The sequence below is a fragment of the Eimeria tenella genome, genomic scaffold (assembly GCF_000499545.2).
Source record: "Eimeria tenella Houghton genomic scaffold, Eth_scaff21, whole genome shotgun sequence".
NCBI classification, from domain to species: Eukaryota; Apicomplexa; class Conoidasida; order Eucoccidiorida; family Eimeriidae; genus Eimeria; species Eimeria tenella.
Genome location: NW_013541946.1, coordinates 90,192 through 104,784, shown reverse-complemented (window position 1 = coordinate 104,784; position 14,593 = coordinate 90,192). Strand labels below are relative to the sequence as shown.

Here is a 14,593-nt window from a genome sequence, read left to right as displayed (position 1 = left end):
TGAAACACCGAATGGGTACTTTTTGGAATGACGTTACAGGTTTTTGCCTCCACGTGATGCTCAAGTTGTAGTAGGCGACAGGAATATCCTGGCAATCCGTGTTGAGGTTCCTCATGAGTGCACACAATCTGAATAATTGAAAAGGGGACAGAAGCGACCTCGGACAAAACGTAAAGCTGCCAGAAGTGGACTCAGAAAGTCACAAATTAACGTTTGTTTGCGCCATCGCCGGCGCCATGCTCTTCTAGGTTGCGGCGAGATTCGAGGTTATATCTGTTATTCTACAATGTCAAGCTACGTCCACAGAGCATTTTGTGCCTATGCAGCAGCAGCGGCTGTCTCCATAGTGCCACTGACCTCAAGTGGACAGGACGTTCCTGTTCACCATAGCGCTCAGGCTGGCTTAGCTCAGGCCCCACCAATGCCACCCACTGCATCTGCACCCTATGGCTACCACCACATACCGTCTGACCCAGCTGCTGCTCCCCCACCTCCCCCTGTACACAGTCACCACGGATATGGTACTCATGATCCGTCGATCCCCCAGCACAGTCACGATGGCGTCAATATGGGCACTCTGCCAAATCCATACACCCTGTGGGAACAGTCATCTGGCACGACGGAGCTAAGTACCCATTCTTGGAAGCCTCCGCTATCCCAAGAGAACCTCAGTATGTTCGAAAGTCAGAGTAAAGCCTATGTGTTTACAGGAGCGCTGTGTCGAGTGCACTTGCGCGAACGAATGTCTGCCTTAAAGATAATGCGTGCCACTGTGCTTTTTGCGCTGCTCGCTGTCGGAAAACTCAGGTTTCTGGGATGTCGCGATGTCAACTGTTCCATCGGAAGACCACATCGTGCTAATGCCAGGAGAGGCCAACAGAACAGGCCAGTTCTGGCACCGCAATGCAATTTCCGCTGTCTACTTTGAGGTGCAGTTTGGGTTCGGCGTGTTCGGCAGAGATCCAACAACTCACGCTGAAGGACCAGCTGGTAGCCATGGTCAGCCCGAGGGATTTGCATTTTGGTATGTATATGAGCCCTACGCGAGCGTCTACCCTCGATCGGCGGAGGAGCAAGCTAACTGGAACCTCATAGGATACAAAAATAACCCGAAAGGATTTGGAGTTATCTTTAAAACAGTGGATCAGACAGGCAGCATCAATCCGTCCATTTCGTGCATCCATAACACCGAGGACAACAGAGAACTAGCGAAGGAAATCTCGGCTTCCTCTGCCTTTTTCTATCAGTACAGGAATAAATCAGCCGTAGGTTTGTTTACCAGATACTTTAAGAATGGAGACGGGACTCCTCTAATGAGCAACTAAATCTGTCTAGCAGTCCAAATGATTTCTGTTAGGGGATACACTAATGTACAAAAGGCCCAAAATTCCTTGCCCGTTTCTAAACAACAGAAACAGTATTTTGCAAATGATTGTGCTTCAGCCAGTCCTTTTTCGCGTCATAGTCGGAAATCAGGGAGTTGTTGCTCAAATTCGCGAGTCTGTCGCCTCAGCGTGGGTCACTGCCTGCTCACTTGAGCATGTCCACTTGCACGCTCACGGATTCATCGGTTTTACAGCCCATAATGGGATAGGCTCAAGTCAAGCGCCAGCAGGAAATCAACCTACGGGAGATCAGGTTGTGCTGAACTTTGTGAAAGTGTGGAGTCTAGACCACGTCCCCACTCAACCCGCTGCCCCTGTACCCCAACATGCAGTTCACCCTATGGAGACACAGCCGGTTGCAACAAGCCCTCATGCGCATTCCGCCCATCCTGAACATTACGCGATCTATCCAGGAGCCACACATGATACATCTCATATAGGTTTTGATGCGAGCCACGCGAGCCACGCGTAAGCTGCAGGCTTTGCATTATCTGTCTCCGCTAATAGCCAGATTAACGTTTTGCGGCCAAAAGAGCTTTCATTCCAGGAAATAAACGTAAGCAGCTTGAAAGCATTCCTGTGCTTGGCTCAGAGACCAAACCCTGATGAGGATGTTGACGTCCATTGGGAACCAAATAAGCATGCTGAGTGTTGAAGTGAGCGATTTGCGGCAAGATCTCAGGAAGGTCTGGGGTGAGGAAGGGCCAGAAGCTGTGAGGTCTATCAAGTCGGAGCTAACTGGTTTTAAGGATCTGTTTAAACGCCATTCTCAGCAGCACACTTCAGCGCTACATAACATTCACAAACATGTGGAAACCAAGTCAGGTAAGCTTCCTGCTGCTCCACGAAGTGCTGCTGTTTGCACTGGGTAATTTACTAGCTTGTTGTTCGAGAGGCGCCCTCACTGAATGCATTTGCTAGTTCACCTTTGTGAGCACACTTTTATTCCTCTGTACTCAGGCTCAGCACACGACAGGGACTCGCCAATTCTGTCTCGGCTGACTGATTTGTCCAGCCAACTGGAAAAAGATATTGCAGTTAAGCACGCAAGCGCGTTCCTCCTCGCTATGGCAGCGCTCGTTCTGGTCGTTTTATTTGCGTTGTGTTCGTGGAGGAAATTCCGGGCAATAGAGAAAAAACACATGCTTTAAAATGGCAGACAGTGACTTGGCCTTGTACTCAATGAGAATACTGGGACTCCAGGGCCTAGAAAAAGAACCACAGTAGCCACAGAGTGGCTTCCTCACAAAAGCTGCAGGCATGAGGTGCGCTTTTCACGCCTTTCCGTAGTCGCACTCCATGTGAAACACAGCGCCTAAACGGTTGCTGGAAGAGGCAACTAGCCTGTTGGACAGGTTTGATTCATGATGATTTACACTTCCATTTGGGGTTCGCTTTCAAGAAAGTTTAGTGTATTATATAACGGTACGCGTCTGCCCAGCAGCGAAACGTGAGATTCCCTGCTGTTGCTATTTAGCAGGCTATGCAGTGAGACGCAGTTTCCAAAGGAATTGCAAAATGTGACCCTAGTGAGAGGCAGAAACGTTTGGCAGACAGTTGCTTGCTGCGGTGCGCACAATCTGAACTTCGTGTCACACATGCTCAGTAGGAAGTGTGGGGTGTAGAGGCCTGAAGACACACTACGCAGCGATCGAGTACGAAGTTGCCAAGCATTATTTTCTATTGTATCCACATGGCGCCACCTGGCACCCAATTTTAAAAGCTACGGTAGTTCCCATTTCGGCGACGGCGGGTCTACAGGTGATAAAAAGGAGAATGGACAGTCGTCTCGTCTCCCTCCCTCCACTGCCCGAAGAGGGATCTCTATGAGGTCTACTGCGGTAAAAACAATTGCAGCAGCCCAGCTGCGTATGTCGCTTTTAGGTGGCTGTTCCCATTTCAGAACCGGCGCTTGCAGCAATGCCACAACAAATGCTTCTTTACACGTGGAACATTACTATGTCACTGCTGAGCACCATGCCCCCCTTGCTTTGACGCGGAATCTGCCATCATAACATGATACCAACTTTCTTAATCTGTTCTGAGGTGTGCAAAAATTGGCTCTGCGGAACACTTGAGACCTAGCTACTTTCAGCTGTGAGAGTTGCCATCGCCACTGTCCACACTGGCGTCACCCCGAGCTTTACGATTGCTAGTGAAGTATTCACTATTTGAAACTTTGGCAGAGCGCGAGCCAAACTGCATTGCACGCTTTTTTGCTACGGAGCTAAAAGGCAGTCCACAGTAGGCCGCACAAAGCCGCAGGAGCCATTTATTTCCAGAGCTCAGATTGTTGCTCGTAACTTCCACTTCGGTATTATTATTGCCGAGCTCTGTTGCCGGACTGCCAGGCAAACTCATTGCACATATTTCTAATCTTCCTCCGGAGTTCTCTCGCTCTCTACGCGTTGCCGACGAGCTCGCTAAGGTTCCAGAACAGCCATAAGGGGCCGGATTTGTCGCTTTAACGAGCAGGCGGTGCATCACCTCTTCGACTCGGGTACGCGCGTCACTAGACGGTTGGACGATGTAATCGAACGGAACGAAGCAACAAACAAAGTCCAACAGATGCTCATCAAGAAATGGCAAACGGGCCCACCGGCAGAAAGCGCGAAGGGTGCGGGAATCTCGGCCCATATTGCGGAACCAAAGGCGCTTCAAGTCCCTGCAGACACGCTAAGCCACACCGTTGCGGCAATCTGGCACAAAGTTGTACTTCGTCGTTTGATACAGTCAGAATTAGTAATGAAAAATAGCTGACAAGTAGCTGGTAAAGCTCTCAGTACGCGTAACCCCACAGGAGAATTAGTAATGAAAAATAGCTGACAAGTAGCTGGACAAGCTCTCAGTACGCGTAACCCCACAGGATCTGCTCTTGTCGAAGTGCGCCCCAGCCTTTGGTACGATTCGCCGTCCGGTAGCGAGCATATCCGCCAAATATTTCATCCGCGCCACTGCCCATTAAAAGTACCGTACTCTGCAAGGTGTACGCGCCTGTTAAAAGACGAAAAACACTTTAAATGCCCTGTGGGTGTCTAATTGATCGTCTGTGGTATTTCCCCTGACCCTTCAAGGGCCAGCGTGACAGTTAGCTAATCTAAGACAGAAACCCAAATTGTCTATTGCTTCGTAGTGCATAGTCTGGAACTTGCCTGTCTTTGCATCCACGCACTTCCATCGCCGTTGGTCTATGCTGCACCACTGGTGCAGCTCAGGCAGTTGCATTGCCATGAAGGGCCGCCCACTTTCAAGCGTAGCCAAAGGCACTCCACAAGGTAGAACGGAAAGGGATTTGAATGGAGCATGGCTCTCTTCCCTACATGGATGTTCGTCACTGCATTCGTCGGTCTTGCCATCTTCGTCAGCAACTGCATCCTTCTTGGCGCAATTTTGGCGACGCCTGCGGTGTACTGGGCACACAGCATGCACGGCGACGTCAATGTCAGCAAGTCGTACTCGCCCTTTCCCGTTCACGTGGATCTCATCGCAGGCTTGGCTCTGCAGATTTGAGGATGCCCGCTGTGCTGCAACAGTTTGCAGCTTCGAGCAGCAAAGTTTGCATGTCCCGTGCACACAGTCGCTCTTTGCCTGCCGGAGGCACACCCTGCATGTACCACCCTTCTGCTCTGCTGCTGTTCCCCGACAGATAGTGGGTCCTTGAACTGGTTTTGCCGGGTGCCCGAGCTGTGTTGTATCCTCAGTGTGCTCATTGGATTCGCATTTCGTGCGCTGGGCTTGGTGGCAGCGGGGTTGAGGAGGTGGGCGGATTAGAAGGTCCTTCCATAGAGACGGCTCGTGCAGCAGCAAGTGCCACTGCTCTTTTCTCCCGAAATTTGGGGATACTAAATATCCAGTGCCTCTGCAACGGCAAGTGGACACAGGATATTCGATTCTCGCTCGTTGATGCATTTCTGAAGCTGCTGCCTCCTGAGTGCTAAAGCCGCTCACGCAGGCCTTTACAGGGCAAAGATTAGGCGAAGTCGCCCAATTGAGAGCTTGCCTCTTCGTCTTTACCTGGAAGCGAAGTATAGGGGAGCAGCAATGTTAAAATCCATGTGGCTTCGCTTGGGGTATATGACCTGTAGAAGCTGGTCACGGCATTCTGCACTCTCTGTGGTTGACACATCTACGGCCACAAGCCTCAATTCAAGTGCCCACTCTCCAATCAGTGTGAAGCTGCTGTTGTGCGAAGTGTCAGTGGCACTGCTGCCATCGCACTGTCGCTTGTAGCGTACACCTAAGGAGTCCAGCAAACAGAGCAAGTCCTGGAAACTACGCAATGCGGTCAGTCTGTCTGGAGCCTCTGCCGAAAAGCAGGCAGAAACAAGCTCTACAACAACTACCTTTTGAGGAAGCGCTCTGTGCGAAGGGGCACATCCACTCGGGGCACCCGAGCGCTCAGCTGCCTGAAGCATCACCCAAATAATATCGCAATGAGCAGCTGTTTATCTGCTACATAGAAACATTCGTTGCTGTAATTGCTAGTACTCCCAGTTTTCTGGATATCAAATGCCCCTTCGTCAAGAGTGTAGTCTCACCATAGCAGCAGCGAGGACCCGCAAAACCATCCCCGCAAGCAATGTCGAGTCAACGCCCCCGGAAAACAAAACCCCTACGAATACAGTCTCAGCCTCCGTAGCACTCCTCACAGCAGGCCCGCCACCACTCTGAATCCGTTGCAGTGCTTCGGGTATTGACCGTGATACGGCATCGAAGAGCTGCCTGTACAAAGACGCCAATACTCGTGATGATGTAATTAAAGGCGGACCTCCAGTTCTTTGCATATCACATGAGTTTTCTAGAGAAGGCGGACGTTCATCCTTTGCGAATCCTTTGAATGATTTGAAAATGCTCTCCAGAAGCTCTCTCTCTTCGAGTAGAGTGCACTCCATGTCGTGCCGAAGGTTATCAAGGGAATCCATTGAGTCCCAGAACAGTTCGCGAGATAAAGCACAATTTTCGCAGGTACACCACATGTGCTCTGTGCGGATGATGCTAGGCCGCTCCCAAGGGACGCAGATCGCGTTGCGCAGGCCGGGAATGGATGCGTCACGTAACTGCAACTCTATACTGTACGCAGGCGGCATTTTGAGAGGCACAGGTGCTGAAGTGGAAGAAGCGTTGCGACACCTATGTGAGTCTGCCAATGCCCACAGATCCACAAGCCACACGCCGTCCACGGGGACCTCTACGACATTTTCTTTAAACTTTCTATGCCACCCAGGAGTCCCGTCAGCACTGCGCAGCTCTGCTGCAGATGTTGCCAAGACAAAGCTGGGAGACAATTCTCCTGGGCTCTCGGCGGGTGCCACAGCCAGCAAAGATGCAAGGCCGAGCTTATCTCTGCAGAAGAAGAGAAGGCCATAAGCTTCGGAGTGGAATGCTACAGAAAAAGCAGCAGATGAAACGGTATTTTCTTTGGAACTGGAATCGAACCCTGGCCCCTGTACTCTGGAACTCTGTCCGTTCCGATAACGGGCAGCATAGCAAGTGCACCACCGACACCGGCGAGACAAAGCAACGCAGACTCGCTTCGCGTAAGCTGCACGACTCGCAGCTAAAACTTTCGACTTCTTGCAGCAATATTCTACTTTGTACTCATTCTCCACCCCACCAACAATGTTTTGTGGTGACCAACTCGCAGTGCCTGCTGCTGTCGTGTTGCCTCCTGTCTGCCGTTGAGCCAGCCATACACTTCTCTCGCAATCGGAGATGTAGCTCCCGCATTCATCCTCAACACGAGACACAGACTCGAAGAGATCTTTCAAAGTCTCGCTACCCCCAGGAAGCGACCCAGCGTCTCCAAGTACAACCAAAGTTTGGCGCGATTTGCCGCAGCTGCAGCCCCCGATTGCCTCTGACGCAGCAGCTGGTACATGAGTAGACTGATATATGTGGCTACCGTTAAACTGGATGTAAACGTTGCTCTCACTTGCTCCACCGCTGCGACCCATATACTCAGGGAGAGCTGCAGTTACCACCACTTGACTCTTATCGTGTGCCTGGGGCGGCAGCCCACCCAACCATACTGAGACCCTGAAACCGCAGCTCATGTTTTAGATTACAGCGAAAAAATGTCGTTCCTTTTTCGTTAGTTGCGAAGAACGAACTTTGCAAAGAAGGTGACGAGGCTCTGCATCCGTGTTGAAAGGAGTTCACGAAACTTCGTAAGTAATGCAACTCCGGCACCTTCTGATTTGCGTTGCGGCAGAACTGCAATATTTCTTGGCCCATGAAGATTCAATGGGCACTTTAAAGATCCACATGCACGATTTGATCTTCCTGCTCGAGATCCACACAGATCTTCATGCATACAGCAAAGGATACAGGCGCCGTTTAGTAAATCCTCCAACCGCCGGAGCAAAAAGGCGTCTTTAACAAACAAGAAGTACGTTAAGACGGAAAGAATACATTAGGAGTGTCGGTGGCCTACTGGAGTAGTTCTCCTCAGGCACGAACAACCAATGCTCAGCCCCAAATAAGGCTTCACGCGCGAACATTCTTCGTTTGTAAAGATCAGCCCAGTCCCCCGGTTTGAAAAGTGTGACGTTTATTTTTGCGTGCCCTTAAGCTGATTAAGATGAGCGTCCATTCGGCGATCATGCGAATTTTCTGCGTTTCCAGTACTCCCATAGTCGACACCTGTAGCCCTAGTCTAATTCGCCCATGCCCGAACTGACTGCTGCACTTGAAAAGATACAACGAACAGTAAAACATTGCCTGTCTGGCAGTTACTCACCAATGCTGGACCGAGGTTTGAATAAAACCTTAGCTACGAGAATATGCAATGTCTAGACACCCAAAGCATCAGACACTACGCTGTTTCGTAGCTAAATCTCTGACACCGAAGAGGTAAAAGTACTGATGAATCCAGTTCATCCTGTTTTTGTGCTGATGGTTCTTCTTTCCTAAACAGAGGGGAATGATGATCCTGTTGACTCTGTTGACAGCAGCAGTTTACCACTCGTTACTTTGTGCCTTAACAAACCCAGTTGACCACAGTGAGCTTTCTGTGAGGTTGAAGAAGGTAGATGACTTCGTGGAGAGGAACCACGTATGGTTTGTCCAACAACAGCGCCCTTTCCGTCGACGGCGGTACGCGAGCTTCTTGCAGCTGGGCCAGCAAACGCTCACCCGTTCTGCTGGCATACTCCTGCATGATCAAGTGCTCGCGTCGCGGAAACTGGGTATACCATGATACAACGTGAAAAGCTGAAATTTTAGCTTGTAAACATTTTGTTCTTTCAAAATTTAGCCACCTACTTTGCCGACATCGGGATTGGGACAGATCCCGTATCAACATTTCGCGTCCTCTTTGACACCGGCTCATGCGAATTTTGGGTGCCTGATGAGAGTTGGTATGAACGTAACTGGACGCTTGCCTCTAAAGCCTGCATGTCTCGAGTGCTCTGCAATGCATTTGCATTTCCTTGTTCATTCACATCTGCGTATTGCAGCTTTACCAAACAATGCAGAGGGCACCGGAAGTATGTGCGAAGTTCCACGTTTGAGCCTCGTTTTAACGAGGACGGCAGCGCAAGCCAGATGAGCGTCCAGTATCTGAGCGGTTCGCTTAAAGGCTACGACGGTGAGGTTGGCTTACCTATGGAACGCCCTTGTCGTTGCAACTGAGGGATTTCCACACAGCATATGACACGGTTCACTTGGGCAGCGACATATCTGTTCCTCACACGAGCATAGGCTTTGCGGTATGTGGCCGCGGGCCCTCATGTGATGAGCAATGAGGAGACTTTACATGCTTTTACCATTTGATTACTCAGACTCATCTTGATATACCGCTGCTTCAAGATCTAGAATGGGTACGGGAGATGGAAGAAACGTTTAGTGACAGCTGACTGAGTGTTTATCTAAGGACGGGATCGTTGGTCTTGGATTCAAAAACCGCGAGATAAGCGAGCGAGGAGTCCTACCTTTGTGAGTTTCACTGACAATTCATACGAAGCGTCGAAAACCGAAGCGCATGAACTCAGCATTGACCATATAGCTGCAAGCGGATCACTAATAAAAAAGAATCTGGCAGTATGTTTGTGGCCCTTGTTTCCATTTGAAAGACCGTAGCGACCGCCCGCAGAACCAGTTTGCGTACTACCTCTCAGCCGATGGTGAGCGGAATGTTAACGCATGCGTAGCCCTATTTCAGGCTCATTCAAGCAACTGAGCAGGAGGGGCGTTGACATTTGGTGGTGCTGATTTATCCAGAAAGGAAAACCCAGCAGAGGAATTCAGGCAAGGTTGCTTGGCCTGGTCGGCACACGGAGCCTTCTGTCTCACCTATTCTGTCATGCAGTTGGGTAGCAGTGGATCCGTCCAACAGCTACTGGACAGGTAAAATACTTCTTCCTTCATGGTGGACGTTCCGGCAGACTTTCTTATGCACTCTGGGTTCGCAACAGTCCACGTTTTGAGCGTTGTGAAGACTGGCCGTCTTGCTTTCTACTCTACACGAACCTCAGATTTCTCAGCAAAGCGGCGGGATGTATATGGCAGTATGTTTCGCTGGTTGTACTGTAGGGTTGGGAAGCCATCAAGTGAGTGCAGCTGGAGGCGCGTCTATCGTCGATACTGGCACCTATTTAATATACGCCCCAACGGTCCGTTGGCCTGGAGGCTCCCTTTATATATGTCGTGCTTGCGCTTCTATGCACACATTTATTCGACCATTAACCAGAGAGCGATGGACCACTATCTGTCGGACCTTCACGTATCTTCCTGCGACGACAAGCAGAGCCTCCCTGACCTGGTAAATGAACGGAACACCCTTACTTGAGTAACTACACTCAGCACAGGAATACGTGATATTGATTTTATTCTAATGACGCCACTGAATTTTCATGTTTCAATGCCTACAGAGCTTCCAATTCGAGGGAGTTCCTAAGAGTACGAAGCCAATGAACTCCCAGTTGATTTGGAGTCCAGCGTCACAGAAGCACTGTCAGACGGAGCGCCAACTGTTGTCGAGTTGCAACTGAGTCCGGACGACTACGTGTTAGAGTTCGTAAACGACGACGGCGTGCATGAATGCATGCTGGGGATAGCGGCAGATGACTCTGAGGCCGAAGACGTGGGTTTGGGTTGTACTGGATAATGCCTCGAGTAACTTTCATAGAATATTAATATTCTATCCTTCTCTAGGGCTTAAAGGGGTGGACTTTCGGCCAGGTAAGGAAAAGCGAACGAGCTAACTCCCACTAGCTAAACGTAAGCTAAATCGCATGTGCGTTAGGTTCTCTTGCGGGGATACTACACAGTTTTCGACCGCGATCATCTGGCCGTCGGCTTCGTGCGCGCAAAGCACTAAAAGTCCCTCTGTTTCTCTCTTCTCTCATAACAATTCTGGAAGTGCTAGCAAAACAAATATTCTTAAATTGCTCCACCGTCCGTAAAAACAGAGCCGTGCACTGTTTCATAACTGTGCCGGCCCTGGCCAGCAACACAAACGCTGGATAAAAACATATTTACGAAGACAGAACTAGCACAGATGAAGGCATTCCAAGCTTTTCCGAGCACAGCAACTTGCAGCTACGTGCACTATTGCGCTTGCCGTCCACTCACGACGGATGTTCTGAAACTGTGGCAGCAACACCAGATAACCACTCAATACGCCACATCAAGAGCCACAAACATTGCGCATCCTCAATGTCCGTAAGGTCACAGAGTCGCAATAATGGGAATCTTCATAGTTCCAGCCTAAGCCTAGCAAAACAGATGCAACCCTGTCGAACCTCAAGCGCGTGCACCATTCTACAGGGAAAATGTGCCGCGTCAGATGCAGTGATTCTTGAAAGGCCGCTGCGTCAACTTAGTCTCTTAGCCCTAACAGGTAGGCTCCCGTCTCACTCAAGTAGAATGTCCCCCCCTCAAGATACACCTGGTTGCCAAGCACCAACTCCCTGTACTTATCATCTGGGGGAGGCACATAACCAACTGGCCAGTTCTTACCATTTTCATGCTCATATCTCTCAGATAACAATTCCGGAGAATGGTTCCCTGCGGTGGCACATGACACGAGATCATGCCATTTCTTCAAATTTGTGGACCACGCTGCTCGTTTCTAGAGGTCGCAATTTGTTCCACCGTTTTCATCACTTCTATTTGGCTATTTCTTACCTGAAACTTTCTGTGAAAGAGGGAGCGTCAGCCCTACGCCGACAGCCGGGGGTGCAGACATCGTCATGGCGTAAACATCAGCATTCCTTGCCTTTTCGCAACGCGGACTCGCCATTTCAAGTTTGTCCTGGAAAGTTTTGTTCGTTCGTTTAAAGCTCTTGTCTTCAGTCATGAAGGGTTCAGCGGTTGAAGGAGTCAGAGGTTCCTTTGCCTCTGCATCTTGCCTTGGTGATTCCTCCGCTAGCTTGTGTTTTCTCTCCTGATCGTTGCCCCTTGCAGCTGCATCTTCAGTAGGTCCTCCATTGTCAAGTTTCCTCTCTTCGATATCGCTATGGTCATCATGCTCTGCGTTCGCTGGCTTCTCAAGTTCTGATTGAGAAGGCTCCAAAGCGTTTTCGACAGCCTCTGATTTCGTCAACTCAGGTACTGTGTCACCCAGGCCCGCGTCGTCTTGCCCTGCGAATTGCGACTTCTCTGGGCCTCGAGATCCCTTTTTGGCTGCTGTTTTTCTCTTTGCAACAGTTCCTCGTGGCGTGCCTTTGCCTTCTTTGGCAGTCTTCAACTGGTTCACTTTAAGCTCTGTTTGGCTTTCTTTGGACTGAGACTGTTGCAGAGAGTCTCCTTCCTCCTTTGCCTCTGGCATCACTCGGTCGTCCTTCCTCTGCGCGTCCACCGGCAAGACTTCAGCAACTTCGACTGTTCGCGGCCAGACTGTGGTGACAGCTTCACCATGAATCGCACTGATTTGCTGCGGAGATATAGACGTGAGTCCATACTGCGATGGAGCTTCGAACGGTTCAACTGGACATATGGACCGTCCTGTCTGCGGCCCTCCCCAGTCGCCACGCAACTGTTCGCCAAGGGGAAGCTCAGCATGTAGAGCTGTAGGCCTCAGGCTGATGCTTTCTACGGGGTCACAATTGTACGCCCAAGATTGCTGCTGTGGCGGGGGTCCCACGGAATAAGACGGGTAGTACAGTTGCTCTGCTACCATCTGTGTCTGGAAGCTCGTCAGATTCTCTCTAACCTGAGGGGCAGGTGAGTATTGCATATATAGAGGTGCATGCCCTCCATACTGACTCCTGTATCCACCTGCGTAAGAAGGTACGAAGGCGTAGCCTGCAGGATACATTCTCGCAGCGTTGGCCATCCGGAAGTCCATTTCCGCGGCGAAATCTCTCCTCGGGCCCTGACAGCAAAGGGCGTCAGATGCAGCCCCTGCAGCTGCAAAACAATACAGAGAAGCATGAGATATATATATGCATGTGTAAATACTGGACGCTTGATGCCTCGCACTGACCTACTCGCACAGTTTCTAGCTGAACTCACCGATGAAGGGCACGCTGAACAGGCTGCATTCCGGCGGCTCTTCCTGTGGGGAAAAGTGCGTCATCTTCTCTTATGAAATGCAAAGGCGAAATTATTTAGAAGCAGGCAATGCAGATAGACTCTTGCACCCTCCCACTGTGGGGCCGCGCACACTGAAACTTGTTGAACGGAGTGGAGGGGCGCAAGAAAGTCAGCTCCCCTGGAGTATGCAGGATGTGACCGTGGCAGAGGCAAAAAAAAGCAAATATACATACCTGGCTTTCTACAAATGGATAAGTTGAAAGGATAGACAAACGCGTCTCTTGTGCTGGACACACACGGGGCGATGTGGTGGGGCCAGCACTGGTCCAGTACTCTAGGCGTGAGCGCACACCGTTGCCAATTTCTGGCCTTTTCGGGTAGTCAGTTTCATAATAAACATGTAATTATACTTAAATAACCATTGAAATTCGTTGCGCACTCTCTTACTTCGCTAGTACAGGCGGAAGCGAATCGACGGTCTACATCGCGGCCTGGGGGAAGGGGTCCATTCGGGGGGGCTGCGCTACCCCTAGTTGGCTCGTACAGCTTAGTAAATTTTTGATTTTCATCTTTATACGTATGATTTACAGAATCTTAGTGGCTGTAGGGCAAATGTACACCTATTAAGCAGATAGGGCCATACCTGTGCACCCTAGGGTGCGTTGTGCGCACACAGCTGGCAGCCCTGCACTTTGAACAATAGTGAAAACTTGGTCGATCAAATGATGTAAGATTAAGCCTGTAGATTGGAAGTATCGTGTTGCTACTGTACCCATCTGGGAGGAGGACAAAATGATCCTGAAGTACACGTGGTCACCTAGGGTGGCCCATGGCTTCTTCTCTAAAAGGCTACATTAGTGAATTCTTCTACATAACCGTTTCGCTCCAGTAGATTTCTGCTTTGAACTCCGGTGTCAACGGCTTTTGGAGAGAAAAACAGAATTCAGGATTCACCGCGTAGGCAGCTTCAAAGTGCGCAGGTTCCGCAGAGCGGACCTTTATCACAAAGAAATGCTAGGAAATTTTCTGCTGCTTCTTTCCCGAAATGGCACAGCCTGGTGGCAGTAATCAGGCTGTCGCGCCTGAAGGAGCACTGCTTCGACTTTCCGTCGAGGCGACAGAGGCTCCTTATAATACAGCTGCAACCATCGCTGTTGAATTCTCCGTGATTGCCGATAAGGAGGCCCTTCCATGTTTGCACGTCTTCTGTACCTTCCTAGGAAAAGTTTATGAGACGGGACCTCTCTCTTCATGGTCAGACAGAGCACAAAGTGCGGCGGCCTGCACGGGCGCTTCTTTGGTTCTCATTGCAGGGTCACCTGATAACGCCCAAAATGAATCCACAGAGGACTGTTGCCAGTGGGCTGCAGTGAAGTATGAGCTTATTCTCACACCATTCAGTTTGCCTGCCACTTCTTGCGAGCAATTCAGCAAAGAGAGCTTAGCATTTACTGTCGTTAGGACTACAGAATCCAGCGCAGATGTGGCTCAACGCAAAGAAGCTCAAACAAAGATATCTAGGTCTGAAGGAAAGGAGCGAATGGGAAAAAAGGGAGGCGCGTCTCGCTCGGCCATTCCATCCGGAGAGTCACGCATAGCTGAGATGTCGGTTGCTCCCCTTTTGCTTCTCAAAGACGGTGAACGAGCGCAGCCGCCCGAAGGAGTTCAAGAAACCCTCGCGCGGGTTCCAGGTTAGGCCCTGCAAAAGTGATATGCACCTTGAGAGTGTG

At 50.3% G+C, this 14,593-nt stretch overlaps 4 protein-coding genes across 4 annotated transcripts; 2 read left to right on the top strand and 2 right to left on the bottom strand.

Moving 5' to 3' along the window:
* Positions 1–286: 286 nt before the first annotated feature.
* Positions 287–2,536, top strand: ETH_00021450 (lectin-domain protein, putative; the record flags this gene model as incomplete). Its single annotated transcript, XM_013374517.1, has 5 exons — positions 287–671; positions 808–1,265; positions 1,444–1,853; positions 1,978–2,210; positions 2,346–2,536. 5 exons carry the CDS (start codon positions 287–289, stop codon positions 2,534–2,536), a joined length of 1,677 nt encoding a protein of 558 aa, XP_013229971.1.
* A 940-nt stretch (positions 2,537–3,476) lies between these two features.
* Positions 3,477–7,438, bottom strand: ETH_00021445 (uncharacterized protein; the record flags this gene model as incomplete). The annotated part of the gene is made up of 5 exons (XM_013374516.1): positions 3,477–4,050; positions 4,250–4,379; positions 4,538–5,244; positions 5,400–5,791; positions 5,924–7,438. 5 exons carry the CDS (start codon positions 7,436–7,438, stop codon positions 3,477–3,479), a joined length of 3,318 nt encoding a protein of 1,105 aa, XP_013229970.1.
* A 3,767-nt stretch (positions 7,439–11,205) lies between these two features.
* On the bottom strand, positions 11,206–12,906 carry ETH_00021440 (uncharacterized protein; the record flags this gene model as incomplete). The annotated part of the gene is made up of 3 exons (XM_013374515.1): positions 11,206–11,393; positions 11,514–12,737; positions 12,843–12,906. The coding sequence occupies 3 exons, from the start codon at positions 12,904–12,906 to the stop codon at positions 11,206–11,208; spliced, it is 1,476 nt and encodes a 491-aa protein (XP_013229969.1).
* Positions 12,907–13,908: 1,002 nt separating this feature from the next.
* Positions 13,909–14,559, top strand: ETH_00021435 (uncharacterized protein; the record flags this gene model as incomplete). The annotated part of the gene is made up of 1 exon (XM_013374514.1): positions 13,909–14,559. One exon carries the CDS (start codon positions 13,909–13,911, stop codon positions 14,557–14,559), a length of 651 nt encoding a protein of 216 aa, XP_013229968.1.
* Positions 14,560–14,593: the final 34 nt, after the last annotated feature.